Source organism: Entelurus aequoreus, linkage group LG14 (genome assembly GCF_033978785.1).
Source record: "Entelurus aequoreus isolate RoL-2023_Sb linkage group LG14, RoL_Eaeq_v1.1, whole genome shotgun sequence".
Taxonomy (NCBI): domain Eukaryota; kingdom Metazoa; phylum Chordata; class Actinopteri; order Syngnathiformes; family Syngnathidae; genus Entelurus; species Entelurus aequoreus.
Genome location: NC_084744.1, coordinates 35,447,949 through 35,470,408, shown reverse-complemented (window position 1 = coordinate 35,470,408; position 22,460 = coordinate 35,447,949). Strand labels below are relative to the sequence as shown.

The window sequence follows — 22,460 nt, the reverse complement described above, 5'->3', positions numbered from 1 at the left end:
ATTATTCACATGTGAATAACATAAATACAGTCTATTATACAGCATTATTCACATGTGAATAATATAAATACAGTCTATTATACAGCATTATTCACATGTGAATAACATAAATACAGTCTATTATACAGCATTATTCACATGTGAATAATATAAATACAGTCTATTATACAGCATTATTCACATGTGAATAATATAAATACAGTCTATTATACAGCATTATTCACATGTGAATAATATAAATACAGTCTATTATACAGCATTATTCACATGTGAATAACATAAATACAGTCTATTATACAGCATTATTCACATGTGAATAACATAAATACAGTCTATTATACAGCATTATTCACATGTGAATAATATAAATACAGTCTATTATACAGCATTATTCACATGTGAATAACATAAATACAGTCTATTATACAGCATTATTCACATGTGAATAATATAAATACAGTCTATTATACAGCATTATTCACGTGTGAATAATATAAATACAGTCTATTATACAGCATTATTCACATGTGAATAATATAAATACAGTCTATTATACAGCATTATTCACATGTGAATAGTATAAATACAGTCTATTATACAGCATTATTCACATGTGAATAATATAAATACAGTCTATTATACAGCATTATTCACATGTGAATAATATAAATACAATGTATAACTTGCTTTAAAATCATAATTAAAGTAGATATTTACAGTTAGTATTTAATTTTATTTTCACAAAAAAAACATGTTTGGAATGCACCTACTATAATATTTGTTGCAATATTAGATAACATTGACAGCCATCAGACTGTATAATGCATATGTTCCTTTTGACTGTACATGTACCGTAAATGTATAATGTATTTATATTGTTCACATGTGAATAATGCTGTATAATAGACTGTATTTATATTATTCACATGTGAATAATGCTGTATAATGGACTGTATTTATATTATTCACATGTGAATAATGCTGTGTAATAGACTGTATTTATATTATTCACATGTGAATAATGCTGTATAATAGACTGTATTTATATTATTCACATGTGAATAATGATGTATAATAGACTGTTTTTATATTATTCACATGTGAATAATGCTGTATAATAGACTGTATTTATATTATTCACATGTGACTAATGCTGTGTAATAGACTGTATTTATATTATTCACATGTGAATAATACTGTATAATAGACTGTATTTATATTATTCACATGTGACTAATGCTGTGTAATAGACTGTATTTATATTATTCACATGTGAATAATGCTGTACAATAGACTGTATTTATATTATTCACATGTGAATAATGCTGTGTAATAGACTGTATTTATATTATTCACATGTGAATAATGCTGTATAATAGACTGTATTTATATTATTCACATGTGACTAATGCTGTGTAATAGACTGTATTTATATTATTCACATGTGACTAATGCTGTGTAATAGACTGTATTTATATTATTCACATGTGAATAATGCTGTATAATAGACTGTATTTATATTATTCACATGTGACTAATGCTGTGTAATAGACTATTTATATTATTCACATGTGAATAATGCTGTATAATAGACTGTATTTATATTATTCACATGTGAATAATGCTGTGTAATAGACTGTATTTATATTATTCACATGTGAATAATGCTGTATAATAGACTGTATTTATGTTATTCACATGTGAATAATGCTGTATAATACTGTATTTATGTTATTCACATGTGAATAATGCTGTATAATAGACTGTATTTATGTTATTCACATGTGAATATTGCTGTATAATGGACTGTATTTATATTATTCACATGTGAATAATGCTGTATAATAGATTGTATTTATGTTATTCACATGTGAATAATGCTGTATAATAGACTGTATTTATATTATTCACATGTGAATAATGCTGTGTAATAGACTGTATTTATGTTATTCACATGTGAATAATGCTGTATAATACTGTATTTATGTTATTCACATGTGAATAATGCTGTATAATAGACTGTATTTATGTTATTCACATGTGAATATTGCTGTATAATAGACTGTATTTATATTATTCACATGTGAATAATGCTGTATAATAGATTGTATTTATGTTATTCACATGTGAATAATGCTGTATAATAGACTGTATTTATATTATTCACATGTGAATAATGCTGTATAATAGACTGTATTTATATTATTCACATGTAAAAATACCTACGTGTATATTGTCTATTGTGAGCGAACTGTGGTGCTGAATTTCCCCCAGGGATCAATAAAGTACTTTCTATTCTATTCTATTGTATTCTATTGTATTCTATTCTATTGTGCGGTTGCTCCTCCTAACCACCAGTGGCGCGAAGTGGGGAGCTAAGCGGATGTGACGTCACAGCACAAAGGCGGAAATTGGAGCTGTAGCTGCCTAAAGCTAAAAGTGGATAGCCGGCTAAACACTTCTGGTTACTTCTCGGTTATTGACTCTTTATGACGTCGCTTTTCTTCCACTCAGACTCCGCGGACGTAGCGGCGAACATCAACACGTTGATGAAACGCTCTCAATGCTCTGCTATGCTAGCAGGATGTTAGCATGTGAAGCTAACTAGCATAGGCAGCTAGCAGCTAACTAGCATAGGCAGCTAACAGCTAACTAGCATAGGCAGCTAGCAGCTAAGCGGACAAAGTGTGTGGTCCAAATGTTTTAAAGAAGGTTTGCAAGATGTCGACCAACCGCCCCCAGCAGGCGAGCTCGGTGCCCAGCACAAGTAGCAGCAACGGCGTGGCTAACAACGACAACAACCCCGCCAACGTCGTGCCTTCACGGACGCCCGCAGACGGCGGCTCGCCGGTGCCCAACTTGGCCGCCATGTCGTCATCCCGAGGCGGCTTGACCTCCCTCAGCAGGCCCTCTTCGTCCTCCGGCAGCAGGAAGAGATCCATGCAGCAAGCACCGCTTTATAACGGCCTGCTCAACTCTTACGAGGACAAGAGCAACGACTTTGTCTGGTCAGTGTCTCCAAACATCAACACTAGCTTGTGTGCTTAGCTGTTGTGTAGCTGCTAGGAGCCCTCAGGTACCAAACTATTATGTGCTTAGCTGTTGTGTAGCTGCTAGAAGAGCAACGACTTTGTCTGGTCAGTGTCTCCAAACATCAACACTAGCTTGTGTGCTTAGCTGTTGTGTAGCTGCTAGAAGAGCAACGACTTTGTCTGGTCAGTGTCTCCAAACATCAACACTAGCTGGTGTGCTTAGCTGTTGTGTAGCTGCTAGAAGAGCAACGACTTTGTTTGGTCAGTGTCTCCAAACATCAACACTAGCTTGTGTGCTTAGCTGTTGTGTAGCTGCTAGAAGAGCAACGACTTTGTCTGGTCAGTGTCTCCAAACATCAACACTAGCTTGTGTGCTTAGCTGTTGTGTAGCTGCTAGAAGAGCAACGACTTTGTCTAGTCAGTGTCTCCAAACATCAACACTAGCTGGTGTGCTTAGCTGTTGTGTAGCTGCTAGAAGAGCAACGACTTTGTTTGGTCAGTGTCTCCAAACATCAACACTAGCTTGTGTGCTTAGCTGTTGTGTAGCTGCTAGGAGCCCACAGGTGCCAATCTGGTTAGCGTCTCGAAACAACACAACAATATCACGACGACAACATCAACACTAGCTCGCGTGCTATTGCGTGCTTAGCTGTTGTGTAGCTGCTAGGAGCCCACAGGTGCCAAACTATTGTGTGCTTAGCTGTTGTGTAGCTGCTAGGAGCCCACAGGTGCCAAACTGGTTAGTGTCTCGAAACAACACAACAATATCACGACGACAACATCAACACTAGCTCGCATGCTATTGTGTGCTTAGCTGTTGTGTAGCTGCTAGGAGCCCACAGGTGCCAAACTGGTTAGTGTCTCGAAACAACACAACAATATCACAACGACAACATCAACACTAGCTTGCGTGCTATTGTGTGCTTATCTGTTGTGTAGCTGCTAGAAGAGCAATAACTTTGTCTGATTAGTGTCTCCAAACATCAACATATTTATTTTATTTTAATTTTTTTTACATTTTAATAGAGGGAAGTAATTTTTTTATTATTTATTTTTTAGGTTGTGTACATTTATATGTACATGTAGATACTGTATCGGGACAGATCCATTAAGAGTTTGAGCAGAAATATGTCGTATAGGAATTAACTATACACAATAAAACATTAACAAAATGATGTTTCAAATGGGTTTTAAAGTAATACCTTTTGTGAAATGAAAACAAAAAACGTGGTGTTTACTTTTTGATATCAAAATTAAACACAAAGCAGTTTGGCTGATGAAGATAAAGTCTATTAAACAAGACGTGTTCTTCTCCAACGCCCCCTTGTGGTTCAGTACAACAGTTTGGCCAACAGCAAAAAAAAAAACAGGAGTGACACCTCTCACATCGAATACACAATCTTCACAGCCTGAATTCAATTGGATGACATGGTTCAATTTGAGCCCTGCTTTACCAAATATCTAATATTTCAACAAATACAGTACAACGTATTCCAAATGTTTTTGTTCAAATAAAAATGAGTACTTACTGTAAATATCGGCTTTACTTATGATTTAACCATGAAAAAGCAGGTGCCAGAATGTTACTATAATACACCAACTGTATTCCATTTACAGTAACACACTGTAAAAAATGCATCCTTAGGTTTCATGGGGTCAATCACCAGAATTGTACCATTAAAGTGTTACATTTACATTAATATGCTGTCAAAAAATCAACTGTAAATTTTACGGTAAAAAAAACGACAGCTCAGTCGCCAGAATTTTACCCTAAAAAATGTTGGTACCTTTTTCTATTTACAGTAATACACTATTAAAACAACCAGCCTAGATTTTACAGTAAAAAAAAAAAATGGCAGCTCAGTCACCAGAATTAAAAAAAACAGTGTTTGTGCTTTTCCAATTCACAGTAATATGCTGTAAAAGCACTGTGTTTTTACAATAAATTGTATTTTTATTTTTTATAAAACAGTGGTCCCGTTTGTTTTCCAATTGACAGTAATATGCTGTTAAAAACTGTAGATTTATCGTTAAAAAAAAAACATGGCATCATTTTTTCCCGTATAAAAAGTGACGGGGTTTTTTTTTAATATGCTTTAATAAAACGGCAAAAAAGCGTCAATCAACATTGCAGTGTCAAGGTGCCACACTTTACAACAATATTTACTGTCAAAATGTTTGACTTTATGCAGACAGACTGAGCTTTGTTTACATCAACCCTCACCCTTTTTTGCTTGTTGATGGGCTCATATTGCCCATCTGATTTGAAGCTGAATCATTACCACATTTGGCTGTTCTTTCCTACTAATGTTGGAGTAGTGAGCTTCTCTGTCTGTACTTCCTGTTTGAAGCGAGAGACGTAGTAAACATGGACATGTTTTTCTACTCCATTATGTTACGTGTCAATCAAACGTCCACATGACTTTTCTGGCCTGTTTTGAGTGAACGAGAGTTTCAGGATGTTCCTAACGAGACAGTTAATGTTTAATTTCTACTTGTTTCAGCCCCATTTGCTTCGAGATGATAGAAGAGGCACACATGACCAAGTGTGGACACAGTTTTTGGTAAGTACACACACATACATACATACATACATTACATATATACATATATACATACTTATATATACATACATACATACTGTATATACATATATATTAGGGCTGCAACAACTAATCGATTATTAAAATAGTTGCCAATTAATTTAGTCATCGATTCGTTGGATCTATGCTGTGCACATGCGCAGAGGTTTTGTTTTTGTTTTTTTTTTAATTAAAAAAAACAATTTATTTTTATTTTATTTTTATTTTTTTAATAAACCTTTATTTATAAACAGCTGAGAAACAATAATCAAAATAAGTATGGTGCCAGTATGCTGTTTTTTTTTTCAATAAAATACTGGATAGGATAGAAATGTAGTTTGTCTCTTTCATCCGATTATTAATCGATTAATCGAAGTAATAATCGACAGATTAATCGATTATCCAATCAATTGTTAGAAGCAGCCCTAATATATATATATATATATATATATATATATATATATATATATATATATATATATATATATATATATATATATATATATATATATATATATATATATATATATATACATACTGTATATACATACTGTATATACATATATATATATATATATATATACATTGATATATACATACATACATTAAACACATGACTGTCCTATCCATGGCAGCTTCAAATGCATCCGCCAGAGTCTGGAGGACAGCAACAGGTGTCCCAAGTGCAACTACGTAGTTGACAACGTGGACCAGCTCTACCCCAACTTTCTAGGTAGGTGAACACACCTGTTTGTGTCCAGATGACATCATCATATACATGTATTTAAATACACATTCTGTCTTATTATTAGTATAAATATATGTGTGTCCAGATGACATAATCATATACATGTATTTAAATACACATTCTGTCTTATTATTAGTATAAATCTGTGTGTGTCCAGATGACATCATCATATACATGTATTTAAATACACATTCTGTCTTATTATTAGTATAAATCTATGTGTGTCCAGGTGACATCATCATATACATGTATTTAAATACACATTCTGTCTTATTATTATTATAAATCTGTGTATGGTATGCGGTCAGGCTTAGGCCTGACTCAGGGAAAAGGACGACCCTGCCATGCAGAGTCCAACAGGATGAGGAGGGTATGGCATGGAGGGGGGTGTACCTGGGACGCTAGGTACATCGTTGAGCCCTCTGGAGACGTCGTGGGCTTCAATCAACGAAACGTCGATGAAGCAGGGTGCCCACCCGAAGACCCCAATGACATACTTACCCTCCCTTTCACCACTCCACACCGACTGCTATCGTCAAGATTGTTCCTACTTACCAAAGGGATTGAAACATCTAGTTCTATTTGCTTTACTGATCTTCTGGAAGAAAAACCCAGTGACTGTTGTGAAAGGGCAGCTGACAACAAGGGAAAGACCTTGTGACAGCTTGGAGAGACAGCTGACAGGAGGAAATAGACCCCAACGGGGCTGTTATGGGCTAGCTACCCACAGCAGCAGGCTCCGTCACCCTATTAGGGCACAAGAGCCACCATATCTGGCTACAGAAAGTTCAAGAAGAAGAATACCCCTAGAGTCTGCGAGAGCAGGGGCGCAAGAATACTCACAGGCTGATCTCCCGGTAACGACCCTTGGAATGGACACGACAATGAATGAAGGTAGTAGTAATACTCTTGAGAAACCAGCAGTTGGACATGTTCTTCAGATGTGTGTGTGTGGATGGGCTAAAGTAACATCAACCCATGGTCTTAAAGTTCACCAAGGACGGAAGAAATGCCTGAAAACCCTTAACCCAGGGCCCCGCATTGACCGGCTTCTGTTAAGAAGAAGGTTAAATCAGTCGGATGAAACTCAGCGGCAGGAAGAAACCCACAGTCCGCAGAGCATCAGCACCCCGCAGGATGAGGAGGAAGCATCAGGCAGAACCACCAGTCCAAGACCATACCCAGTACACCGCAAAAAGGAAAACATGCAAGGACGTAAGCCGTTGGTGAAATGGCCAAAGTCTAACAGCAAGGAGTGGGAAACCATCAACATAGACTTAAGCCTTATCCTAAGTAACATCAAAGGATCAGCCGAAAAGAAGCTGGAGAAGATGGGTGACCTAATCTACAGCTACGGAGAGAAGAGATGTGGAGTGAAGGAAAAAGTCAGAAAGGAAGACATGCTTCCCGCCCCCAAATCTCGTCGGCTTCAAGAAATCCATCTACTTGTAAAAGAAAGGCGACAGCTAAGGAAGGTGTGGAGAAAGGCAACAGCAGAAGAAAGGGAAGGCATCGACCTCCTTCAAGAGGAATTAAAACAGAGGCTCTCAAAACTCCGTCGAGCGGAAAGCCTAAGGATGCGTCGGAAGAAGAAAGAAAAAGCCAGAACCGACTTCTACAAAGACCCCTTTAAATTTGTGAAAGGGATTTTCACAAAAGAGAAGAGTGGATCTCTGAAAACATCAAAAGACCAGGTTGAAGAATATCTGAGAACCATCTATACTGATGAGAAGAAACATGAACCGGTCATTGTCCCCACTGACATCCCTCCTATATCACCCGCACAACATCAGGTTGATGTCAGCCCTCCCAAGCTGAGCGAGGTGAAGCAGGCAGTAAAAAAGGCAAGATCGGCATCTGCCCCAGGCCCTAATGGTGTTTCGTATAGTGTCTACAAGAACGCTCCGGAGGTTCTGAAATTCCTGTGGAAAAACATGAGAGTGGTGTGGAACAAGCAGATCATCCCGAAAGCCTGGCGAAGAGCGGGAGGAGTGCTTATCCCAAAAGAAAAGAACTCGACCACCATTGAACAGTTTCGCCAAATAAACCTTCTGAACATCGAAGGCAAGATTTTCTTCAGCGTATTGGCACAGCGACTAACAGAGTATCTGAAGCAAAACCACTTCATTGATACATCGATCCAAAAGGCTGGCATAGCAGGCTTCTCTGGATGCCTCGAACATAACAGCATCATATGGCATCAAATCCAGACTGCGAAAAAAGAAGGAAAAGATCTTCATGTCTTGTTCCTTGATCTGGCCAACGCCTATGGATCAGTCCCTCATTCATTGCTGTGGACTGCCTTTGAATTCTTCCAAGTGCCAACTACAATCACAAATCTCGTGAAACACTATTTCCAGGATTTGCAGTTTTGCCTCACAACATCAAGCTTCACCACAAAGTGGCAATCTCTGGAAGTAGGCATCATGGCTGGGTGCACCATCTCCCCATTGGCCTTTACGATGGCAATGGAAATCATTATTAGAGCATCGAAATGGGTGGTTGGAGGAGAACGACTACAATGTGGTCAGAGATTACCACCAATTCGAGCCTATATGGACGATATAACAACACTCACAACAACTGTCCCCTGCACCAAGAGACTGCTGGAGAAACTTCATTCAAATATAACATGGGCACGGATGAAGTTAAAGCCCAGCAAGTGCAGAAGTATCTCCATTGTGAAAGGCCAAGTCACAGACCAGAGATTTCATGTCAGCGGAACACCAGTACCAACTGTTTCAGAAATGCCAGTAAAGAGCTTGGGAAGGTGGTACGACGCAAGGCTCAAAGACACCGAACAGTTTGAGCAACTAAAAAAGGATACCATCACTTACATGGATCGCATCAATAAAACCTTGTTGCCAGGAAAACTTAAGTTGTGGTGTTTTCAATTTGGCATACTCCCAAGACTCTTGTGGCCTTTAACTGTGTACGAAATCCCCATCACCAAGGTTGAAAAATTGGAACGTGTGATAAGCACACAGCTGAAACAGTGGCTTGGAGTTCCAAGATGCTTCAGTTCTATTGGACTATATGGGCATGGCAAATTGGAATTACCAATCTCAGGACTGGTGGAAGAATTCAAATGCACCAAAGCAAGGCTGGTCATGACGCTAACTGAAACTGAGGATGCAGTCATTCGAACAGCGGCCCCCCGAGTAACAGCGGGAAGGAAGTGGATTCCATCAGAAGCTGTTCAGAGTGCAAAGTCTGCTCTTCAATTCAGAGATGTGGTTGGGCAAGTACAGCATGGGAGAGCAGGGCTCGGGCTCATCCCAAAACCTCCCCTATGGCACAAAGCAACATCAGAGCAGAAGAGACGGCTAGTAGTAGAGGAAGTCAGGAGACAGGAGGAGGGAGAGCGACATGCTAAAGCCGTCTCAATGGCCAAGCAGGGGAGATGGACCAACTGGGAAAGCCTGGAGAAGAAAAAGCTCAACTGGTATGACATCTGGCAGATGGAGGGAGCACGACTGAGTTTTATCATCAGAGCCACGTACGACCTGCTACCGTCCCCTATAAATCTGAAAACCTGGTACGGAGAAGATCCCGCCTGTTCCCTGTGTCAAGTACCTGCATCTCTAAGGCATATCCTATCAGGGTGTACTATAAGTCTCACCCAAGGACGCTATACTTGGCGGCATAACCAAGTACTCAGAGAGCTTGCATCAACACTGGAACAGAGGCGAACCACCACAAACAATCTCCCACTAACACCAGCAGGAAAGGTCCACTTCACACAATTTGTACCAGCTGGCAAACATCAAGAGTGTCAAACAACACCAAATAATGCAAGCATCCTGCAGTCGGCTCGAGATTGGAAATTGGAAGTGGACCTTGATAAAAAGCTTGTGTTTCCCCCAGAAATAATGGCTACAACACTCCGGCCAGACATGGTCCTGTGGTCTCCAACAGCAAAACTGGCTTATGTCGTGGAACTGACAGTACCATGGGAAGAAGGGGTTGAAGAGGCTTACGAAAGGAAAAAAACCAAATATTCTGACCTGGCAGCTGAAGCATCCCAGAACGGCTGGAAGACCAGCATTTTCCCAGTAGAGGTGGGATGCAGGGGATTTATTGCCACATCTACCATCAGTCTGTTGAGAAAAATGGGGATGAAAGGACGCTCCCTCCAACAGACTATCAAGTCCATGTCAAGAGCTGCCGAAAAAGCCAGCAACTGGCTCTGGATTAAGCGCAAGGACCCCAATTGGGCAGTAAAATGAGAGACAATGGTATGCGGTCAGGCTTAGGCCTGACTCAGGGAAAAGGACGACCCTGCCATGCAGAGTCCAACAGGATGAGGAGGGTATGGCATGGAGGGGGGTGTACCTGGGACGCTAGGTACATCGTTGAGCCCTCTGGAGACGTCGTGGGCTTCAATCAACGAAACGTCGATGAAGCAGGGTGCCCACCCGAAGACCCCAATGACATACTTACCCTCCCTTTCACCACTCCACACCGACTGCTATCGTCAAGATTGTTCCTACTTACCAAAGGGATTGAAACATCTAGTTCTATTTGCTTTACAGTGTGTCCAGATGACATCATCATATACATGTATTTAAATACACATTCTGTCTTATTATTAGTATAAATTTATGTGTGTGTCCAGATGACATCATCATATACATGTATTTAAATACACATTCTGTCTTATTATTAGTATAAATCTATGTGTGTCCAGATGACATCATCATATACATGTATTTAAATACACATTCTGTCTTATTATTAGTATAATTCTGTGTGTGTGTCCAGATGACATCATCATATACATGTATTTAAATACACATTCTGTCTTATTATTAGTATAAATCTATGTGTGTGTCCAGATGACATCATCACATACATGTATTTAAATACACATTCTGTCTTATTATTAGTATAAATCTATGTGTGTGTCCAGATGACATCATCATATACATGTATTTAAATACACATTCTGTGTTATTATTAGTATAAATCTATGTGTGTCCAGATGACATCATCATATACATGTATTTAAATACCCATTCTGTGTTATTATTAGTATAAATCTATGTGTGTGTTCAGATGACATCATCATATACATGTATTTAAATACACATTCTGTCTTATTATTAGTATAAATCTGTGTGTGTCCAGATGACATCATCATATACATGTATTTAAATACACATTCTGTCTTATTATTAGTATAAATCTATGTGTGTGTTCAGATGACATCATCATATACATGTATTTAAATACACATTCTGTCTTATTATTAGTATAAATCTGTGTGTGTCCAGATGACATCATCATATACATGTATTTAAATACACATTCTGTCTTATTATTAGTATAAATATGTGTGTCCAGATGACATCATCATATACATGTATTTAAATACCCATTCTGTGTTATTATTAGTATAAATCTATGTGTGTGTTCAGATGACATCATCTTATACATGTATTTAAATACACATTCTGTCTTATTATTAGTATAAATCTATGTGTGTGTCCAGATGACATCATCATATACATGTATTTAAATACACATTATGTCTTATTATTAGTATTATTGATTTGTTTCATCACAGCTTAAAATTGCATGAGTCCTGATTAAACACAAGTGATGGTGCAATTAAAATGATGTGAATAAAAGAGGCCAATATTTGTACACAATGTCACTTTTGAAATGTTTTATGTCATTTATTTACACAAAACTTAATAACACTTACCTAAAGTTCTTTCACGGTGTATTTTATATACAATACTTTGTTTTATTTAAAGTTCTTTCAGGATGTATTTTCAATACTATATTTTGTTTTATCTAAAGTTATTTTAGGATGTATTTTAAATATAATATTCAGTTTTATCTAAAGTTCTCTCAATATGTATTTTAAATATAATATTTTGTTGTATCTAAAGTTCTATCAGGATGTATTTTAAATATAATATTTAGTTTGATCTAAAGTTATTTTCAGAATGTATTAAATATAAAGTTGAGTTTTATCTAAAGTTCTTTCAGGATGTATTTTAAATATGTAATTAGGTTTGATCTAAAGTTGTTTCGAGGTGTGTTTTAAATATAATATTTTGTTTTATCCAAAGTTCTTTCAGGATGTATTTTAGATATATTTAGTTTTTTCTAAAGTTCATTCAGGATGTAGTTTAAATATAATATTTAGTTTTATCTAAAGGTCTTTCAGGATATATTTTAGATATAATATTTAGTTTTATCTAAAGGTCTTTCAGGATGTATTTTAAATATAAATTTAGTTTGATCTAAAGTTATTTGAGGATGTATTTTAGATATAATATTTAGATTTATCTTAAGTTCTTTCAGGATATATTTTAAATATGATATTTACTTTGATCTAAAGTTCTTTCAGGATTTATTTTATATATATTTTCTTTTATCTAAAGTTCTTTCAGAATGTATTTAGTTTGATCCAAAGTTCTTTCAGGATGTATTTTAGATATAAAATGTAGTTTAAAGTTATTACAGGATGTATTTTAGATATAATATTTGCATTGATCTAAAGTGGTGTGGTAATATTTCATCCTTAAAATGGATGGGCAATATGAGCCCATCAACACAGATGAAGGAGTGAGAATGCTGTGATCGGGGAAAAATGCACTTTAAGATTTTCAATATTTATTAATATTTTGTTTACAGAAATGAGTCTATTTTTGTGTATTACTCAGAATCATGTTTTATGTGACACACACGGACTTTGACCTGGTACTGTGGTCTCCCTCTTCCTCCTCCCCAGTCAACGAACTGATCCTGAAACAGAAGCAGCGATGTGAAGAGAAGAGACTGAAGTTGGACCATCCTGTAAGTAGACCACATCCACATCTGCAGGACCTCTCTAGTCCGCCTCTCACCCTGCAGAACGGATCCAGGTGGCAGGTGTTCCAGGACGTGTTGAGTCCAGACCAGGACAACCTGGACCTAGCCAATGTCAACCTCATGCTGGAGCTGCTGGTTCAGAGGAAGAAGCAGCTTGAGGCGGTAAGCAAGGACCTCACACACATTCATATTAGGATAGAATAGCAGCTAATACACACACATTCATATTAGGATAGAATAGCAGCTAATACACACACCTCACACACATTCATATTAGGATAGAATAACAGCTAATACACACACCTCACACACATTCATATTAGGATAGAATAACAGCTAATACACACACCTCACACACATTCATGTTCGGATAGAATAGCAGCTAATACACACACCTCACACACATTCATATTAGGATAGAATAACAGCTAATACACACACCTCACACACATTCATATTAGGATAGAATAGCAGCTAATACACACACCTCACACACATTCATATTAGGATAGAATGGCAGCTAATACACACACCTCACACACATTCATATTAGGATAGAATAGCAGCTAATACACACACCTCACACACATTCATATTAGGATATAACAGCAGCTAATACACACACCTCACACACATTCATATTAGGATAGAATAGCAGCTAATACACACACCTCACACACATTCATATTAGGATAGAATAGCAGCTAATACACACACATTCATATTAGGATAGAATAGCAGCTAATACACACACATTCATATTAGGATAGAATAGCAGCTAATACACACACCTCACACACATTCATATTAGGATAGAATAGCAGCTAATACACACACCTCACACACATTCATATTAGGATAGAATAGCAGCTAATACACACACATTCATATTAGGATAGAATAGCAGCTAATACACACACCTCACACACGTTCATATTAGGATAGAATAACAGCTAATACACACACCTCACACACGTTCATATTAGGATAGAATAACAGCTAATACACACACCTCACACACATTCATATTAGGATAGAATAGCAGCTAATACACACACCTCACACACATTCATATTAGGATATAACAGCAGCTAATACACACACCTCACACACATTCATATTAGGATAGAATAGCAGCTAATACACACACCTCACACACATTCATATTAGGATAGAATAACAGCTAATACACACACCTCACACTCATTCATATTAGGATAGAATAGCAGCTAATACACACACCTCACACACATTCATATTAGGATAGAATAGCAGCTAATACACACACCTCACACACGTTCATATTAGGATAGAATAGCAGCTAATACACACACATTCATATTAGGATAGAATAGCAGCTAATACACACATTCATATTAGGATAGAATAGCAGCTAATACACACATTCATATTAGGATATAATAGCAGCTAATACACACACCTCACACACATTCATATTAGGATAGAATAGCAGCTAATACACACACCTCACACACATTCATATTAGGATATAACAGCAGCTAATACACACACCTCACACACATTCATATTAGGATAGAATAGCAGCTAATACACACACCTCACACACATTCATATTAGGATAGAATAACAGCTAATACACACACCTCACACTCATTCATATTAGGATAGAATAGCAGCTAATACACACACCTCACACACATTCATATTAGGATAGAATAGCAGCTAATACACACACCTCACACACATTCATATTAGGATAGAATAGCAGCTAATACACACACCTCACACACATTCATATTAGGATAGAATAGCAGCTAATACACACACCTCACACACAATCATATTAGGATATAACAGCAGCTAATACACACACCTCACACACATTCATATTAGGATAGAATAGCAGCTAATACACACACCTCACACACATTCATATTAGGATAGAATAGCAGCTAATAAACACACCTCACACACATTCATATTAGGATAGAATAGCAGCTAATACACACACCTCACACACATTCATATTAGGATAGAATAGCAGCTAATACACACACCTCACACACGTTCATATTAGGATAGAATAGCAGCTAATACACACACCTCACACGTTCCTATTAGGATAGAATAGCAGCTAATACACACATTCATATTAGGATAGAATAGCAGCTAATACACACACCTCACACACGTTCATATTAGGATAGAATAGCAGCTAATACACACACCTCACACACGTTCATATTAGGATAGAATAGCAGCTAATACACACACCTCACACACGTTCATATTAGGATAGAATAGCAGCTAATACACACACCTCACACACATTCATATTAGGATAGAATAGCAGCTAATACACACACCTCACACACATTCATATTAGGATAGAATAGCAGCTAATACACACACCTCACACACGTTCATATTAGGATAGAATAGCAGCTAATACACACACCTCACACGTTCCTATTAGGATAGAATAGCAGCTAATACACACATTCATATTAGGATAGAATAGCAGCTAATACACACACCTCACACACGTTCATATTAGGATAGAATAGCAGCTAATACACACACCTCACACACGTTCATATTAGGATAGAATAGCAGCTAATACACACACCTCACACACGTTCATATTAGGATAGAATAGCAGCTAATACACACACCTCACACACGTTCATATTAGGATAGAATAGCAGCTAATACACACATTCATATTAGGATAGAATAGCAGCTAATACACACATTCATATTAGGATAGAATAGCAGCTAATACACACACCTCACACACGTTCATATTAGGATAGAATAGCAGCTAATACACACACCTCACACACGTTCATATTAGGATAGAATAGCAGCTAATACACACACCTCACACACGTTCATATTAGGATAGAATAGCAGCTAATACACACACCTCACACACATTCATATTAGGATAGAATAGCAGCTAATACACACACCTCACACATGTTCATATTAGGATAGAATAGCAGCTAATACACACACCTCACACACGTTCATATTAGGATAGAATAGCAGCTAATACACACACATTCATATTAGGATAGAATAGCAGCTAATACACACATTCATATTAGGATAGAATAGCAGCTAATACACACATTCATATTAGGATATAATAGCAGCTAATACACACACCTCACACACATTCATATTAGGATAGAATAGCAGCTAATACACACACCTCACACACATTCATATTAGGATATAACAGCAGCTAATACACACACCTCACACACATTCATATTAGGATAGAATAGCAGCTAATACACACACCTCACACACATTCATATTAGGATAGAATAACAGCTAATACACACACCTCACACTCATTCATATTAGGATAGAATAGCAGCTAATACACACACCTCACACACATTCATATTAGGATAGAATAGCAGCTAATACACACACCTCACACACATTCATATTAGGATAGAATAGCAGCTAATACACACACCTCACACACATTCATATTAGGATAGAATAGCAGCTAATACACACACCTCACACACAATCATATTAGGATATAACAGCAGCTAATACACACACCTCACACACATTCATATTAGGATAGAATAGCAGCTAATACACACACCTCACACACATTCATATTAGGATAGAATAGCAGCTAATACACACACCTCACACACGTTCATATTAGGATAGAATAGCAGCTAATACACACACCTCACACACATTCATATTAGGATAGAATAGCAGCTAATACACACACCTCACACACATTCATATTAGGATAGAATAGCAGCTAATACACACACCTCACACACATTCATATTAGGATAGAATAACAGCTAATACACACACCTCACACACATTCATATTAGGATAGAATAGCAGCTAATACACACACCTCACACACATTCATATTAGGATAGAATAACAGCTAATACACACACCTCACACACATTCATATTAGGATAGAATAGCAGCTAATACACACACCTCACACACATTCATATTAGGATAGAATAACAGCTAATACACACACCTCACACACATTCATATTAGGATATAACAGCAGCTAATACACACACCTCACACACATTCATATTAGGATAGAATAGCAGCTAATACACACACCTCACACACATTCATATTAGGATAGAATAGCAGCTAATACACACACCTCACACACATTCATATTAGGATAGAATAGCAGCTAATACACACACCTCACACACATTTATATTAGGATAGAATAGCAGCTAATACACACACCTCACACACATTCATATTAGGATAGAATAGCAGCTAATACACACACCTCACACACATTCATATTAGGATAGAATAGCAGCTAATACACACACATTCATATTATGATAGAATAGCAGCTAATACACACATTCATATTAGGATAGAATAGCAGCTAATACACACACATTCATATTAGGATAGAATAGCAGCTAATACACACATTCATATTAGGATATAATAGCAGCTAATACACACACCTCACACACATTCATATTAGGATAGAATAGCAGCTAATACACACACCTCACACACATTCATATTAGGATAGAATAGCAGCTAATACACACACCTCACACACATTCATATTAGGATATAACAGCAGCTAATACACACACCTCACACACATTCATATTAGGATAGAATAGCAGCTAATACACACACCTCACACACATTCATATTAGGATAGAATAGCAGCTAATACACACACCTCACACACATTCATATTAGGATAGAATAGCAGCTAATACACACACCTCACACACATTCATATTAGGATAGAATAGCAGCTAATACACACACCTCACACACATTCATATTAGGATAGAATAGCAGCTAATACACACACCTCACACACATTCATATTAGGATAGAATAGCAGCTAATACACACACCTCACACACGTTCATATTAGGATAGAATAGCAGCTAATACACACACCTCACACACATTCATATTAGGATAGAATAGCAGCTAATACACACACCTCACACACATTCATATTAGGATATAACAGCAGCTAATACACACACCTCACACACATTCATATTAGGATAGAATAGCAGCTAATACACACACCTCACACACATTCATATTAGGATAGAATAGCAGCTAATACACACACCTCACACACATTCATATTAGGATAGAATAACAGCTAATACACACACCTCACACACATTCATATTAGGATAGAATAGCAGCTAATACACACACCTCACACACATTCATATTAGGATAGAATAACAGCTAATACACACACCTCACACACATTCATATTAGGATATAACAGCAGCTAATACACACACCTCACACACATTCATATTAGGATAGAATAGCAGCTAATACACACACCTCACACACATTCATATTAGGATAGAATAGCAGCTAATACACACACCTCACACACATTCATATTAGGATAGAATAGCAGCTAATACACACACCTCACACACATTCATATTAGGATAGAATAGCAGCTAATACACACACCTCACACACATTCATATTAGGATAGAATAACAGCTAATACACACACCTCACACACATTCATATTAGGATAGAATAGCAGCTAATACACACACCTCACACACATTCATATTAGGATAGAATAGCAGCTAATACACACACCTCACACACATTCATATTAGGATAGAATAGCAGCTAATACACACACCTCACACACATTCATATTAGGATAGAATAACAGCTAATACACACACCTCACACACATTCATAGTAGGATAGAATAACAGCTAATACACACACCTCACACACATTCATATTAGGATAGAATAGCAGCTAATACACACACCTCACACACATTCATATTAGGATAGAATAACAGCTAATACACACACCTCACACACATTCATATTAGGATAGAATAGCAGCTAATACACACACCTCACACACATTCATATTAGGATAGAATAACAGCTAATACACACACCTCACACACATTCATATTAGGATAGAATAGCAGCTAATACACACACCTCACACACATTCATATTAGGATAGAATAGCAGCTAATACACACACCTCACACACATTCATATTAGGATAGAATAGCAGCTAATACACACACCTCACACACATTCATATTAGGATAGAATAGCAGCTAATACACACACCTCACACACATTCATATTAGGATAGAATAGCAGCTAATACACACACCTCACACACATTCATGTTAGGATAGAATAGCAGCTAATACACACACCTCACACACATTCATATTAGGATAGAATAGCAGCTAATACACACACCTCACACACATTCATATTAGGATAGAATAACAGCTAATACACACACCTCACACACATTCATATTAGGATAGAATAGCAGCTAATACACACATTCATATTAGGATAGAATAGCAGCTAATACACACACCTCACACACATTCATATTAGGATAGAATAGCAGCTAATACACACACCTCACACACGTTCATATTAGGATAGAATAGCAGCTAATACACACACCTCACACACATTCATATTAGGATAGAATAGCAGCTAATACACACACCTCACACACATTCATATTAGGATATAACAGCAGCTAATACACACACCTCACACACATTCATATTAGGATAGAATAACAGCTAATACACACACCTCACACACATTCATATTAGGATAGAATAGCAGCTAATACACACACCTCACACACATTCATATTAGGATAGAATAACAGCTAATACACACACCTCACACACATTCATATTAGGATAGAATAGCAGCTAATACACACACCTCACACACATTCATATTAGGATAGAATAACAGCTAATACACACACCTCACACACATTCATATTAGGATATAACAGCAGCTAATACACACACCTCACACACATTCATATTAGGATAGAATAGCAGCTAATACACACACCTCACACACATTCATATTAGGATAGAATAGCAGCTAATACACACACCTCACACACATTCATATTAGGATAGAATAGCAGCTAATACACACACCTCACACACATTCATATTAGGATAGAATAGCAGCTAATACACACACCTCACACACTTTCATATTAGGATAGAATAGCAGCTAATACACACACCTCACACACATTCATATTAGGATAGAATAGCAGCTAATACACACACCTCACACACATTCATATTAGGATAGAATAACAGCTAATACACACACCTCACACACATTCATAGTAGGATAGAATAACAGCTAATACACACACCTCACACACATTCATATTAGGATAGAATAGCAGCTAATACACACACCTCACACACATTCATATTAGGATAGAATAACAGCTAATACACACACCTCACACACATTCATATTAGGATAGAATAGCAGCTAATACACACATTCATATTAGGATAGAATAGCAGCTAATACACACACCTCACACACATTCATATTAGGATAGAATAGCAGCTAATACACACACCTCACACACATTCATATTAGGATAGAATAGCAGCTAATACACACACCTCACACACATTCATATTAGGATAGAATAGCAGCTAATACACACACCTCACACACATTCATGTTAGGATAGAATAGCAGCTAATACACACACCTCACACACATTCATATTAGGATAGAATAGCAGCTAATACACACACCTCACACACATTCATATTAGGATAGAATAACAGCTAATACACACACCTCACACACATTCATATTAGGATAGAATAGCAGCTAATACACACACCTCACACACATTCATATTAGGATAGAATAACAGCTAATACACACACCTCACACACATTCATATTAGGATAGAATAGCAGCTAATACACACACCTCACACACATTCATATTAGGATAGAATAACAGCTAATACACACACCTCACACACATTCATATTAGGATAGAATAGCAGCTAATACACACACCTCACACACATTCATATTAGGATAGAATAGCAGCTAATACACACACCTCACACACATTCATATTAGGATAGAATAGCAGCTAATACACACACCTCACACACATTCATATTAGGATAGAATAGCAGCTAATACACACACCTCACACACATTCATATTAGGATAGAATAGCAGCTAATACACACACCTCACACACATTCATATTGGGATAGAATAGCAGCTAATACACACACCTCACACACATTCATATTAGGATAGAACAGCAGCTAATACACACACCTCACACACATTCATATTAGGATAGAATAGCAGCTAATACACACACCTCACACACATTCATATTAGGATAGAACAGCAGCTAATACACACACCTCACACACATTCATATTAGGATAGAATAGCAGCTAATACACACACCTCACACACATTCATATTAGGATAGAATAGCAGCTAATACACACACCTCACACACGTTCATATTAGGATAGAATAGCAGCTAATACACACATTCATATTAGGATAGAATAGCAGCTAATACACACATTTATATTAGGATAGAATAGCAGCTAATACACACACCTCACACACATTCATATTAGGATAGAATAGCAGCTAATACACACACCTCACACACATTCATATTAGGATAGAATAGCAGCTAATACACACACCTCACACACATTCATATTAGGATAGAATAGCAGCTAATACACTCACCTCACACACATTCATATTAGGATAGAATAGCAGCTAATACACTCACCTCACACACATTCATATTAGGATAGAATAGCAGCTAATACACTCACCTCACACACATTCATATTAGGATAGAATAGCAGCTAATACACACACATTCATATTAGGATAGAATGGCAGCTAATACACACACCTCACACACATTCATATTAGGATAGAATAGCAGCTAATACACACACCTCACACACATTCATATTAGGATAGAATGGCAGCTAATACACACACCTCACACACATTCATATTAGGATAGAATAGCAGCTAATACACACACCTCACACACATTCATATTAGGATAGAATGGCAGCTAATACACACACCTCACACACATTCATATTAGGATAGAATAGCAGCTAATACACACACCTCACACACATTCATATTAGGATAGAATGGCAGCTAATACACACACCTCACACACATTCATATTAGGATAGAATAGCAGCTAATACACACACCTCACACACATTCATATTAGGATAGAATAGCAGCTAATACACACACCTCACACACATTCATATTAGGATAGAATAGCAGCTAATACACACACCTCACACACATTCATATTAGGATAGAACAGCAGCTAATACACA

The 22,460-nt window shown here is 36.9% G+C and overlaps 1 protein-coding gene across 3 annotated transcripts in view; it reads left to right on the top strand.

Moving 5' to 3' along the window:
* The first annotated feature begins 2,381 nt into the window (after positions 1-2,381).
* cop1 (COP1 E3 ubiquitin ligase) overlaps positions 2,382-22,460 on the top strand; it is a 54,095-nt gene continuing 34,016 nt past the window's right edge. Inside the window, exons 1-5 of one of the 3 annotated variants that reach the window (XM_062070643.1) lie at positions 2,384-3,008; positions 5,537-5,596; positions 6,250-6,347; positions 13,111-13,175; positions 13,233-13,352. In XM_062070643.1, coding sequence (XP_061926627.1) covers positions 2,722-3,008; positions 5,537-5,596; positions 6,250-6,347; positions 13,111-13,175; positions 13,233-13,352 — 630 coding nt within the window. In that variant the 5' untranslated portion in view covers positions 2,384-2,721. Of the gene's footprint in view, positions 3,009-3,357; positions 3,372-5,536; positions 5,597-6,249; positions 6,348-13,110; positions 13,353-22,460 lie in introns of those variants that run through there. The other 2 variants (XM_062070644.1, XM_062070642.1) reach the window with 2 other exon arrangements.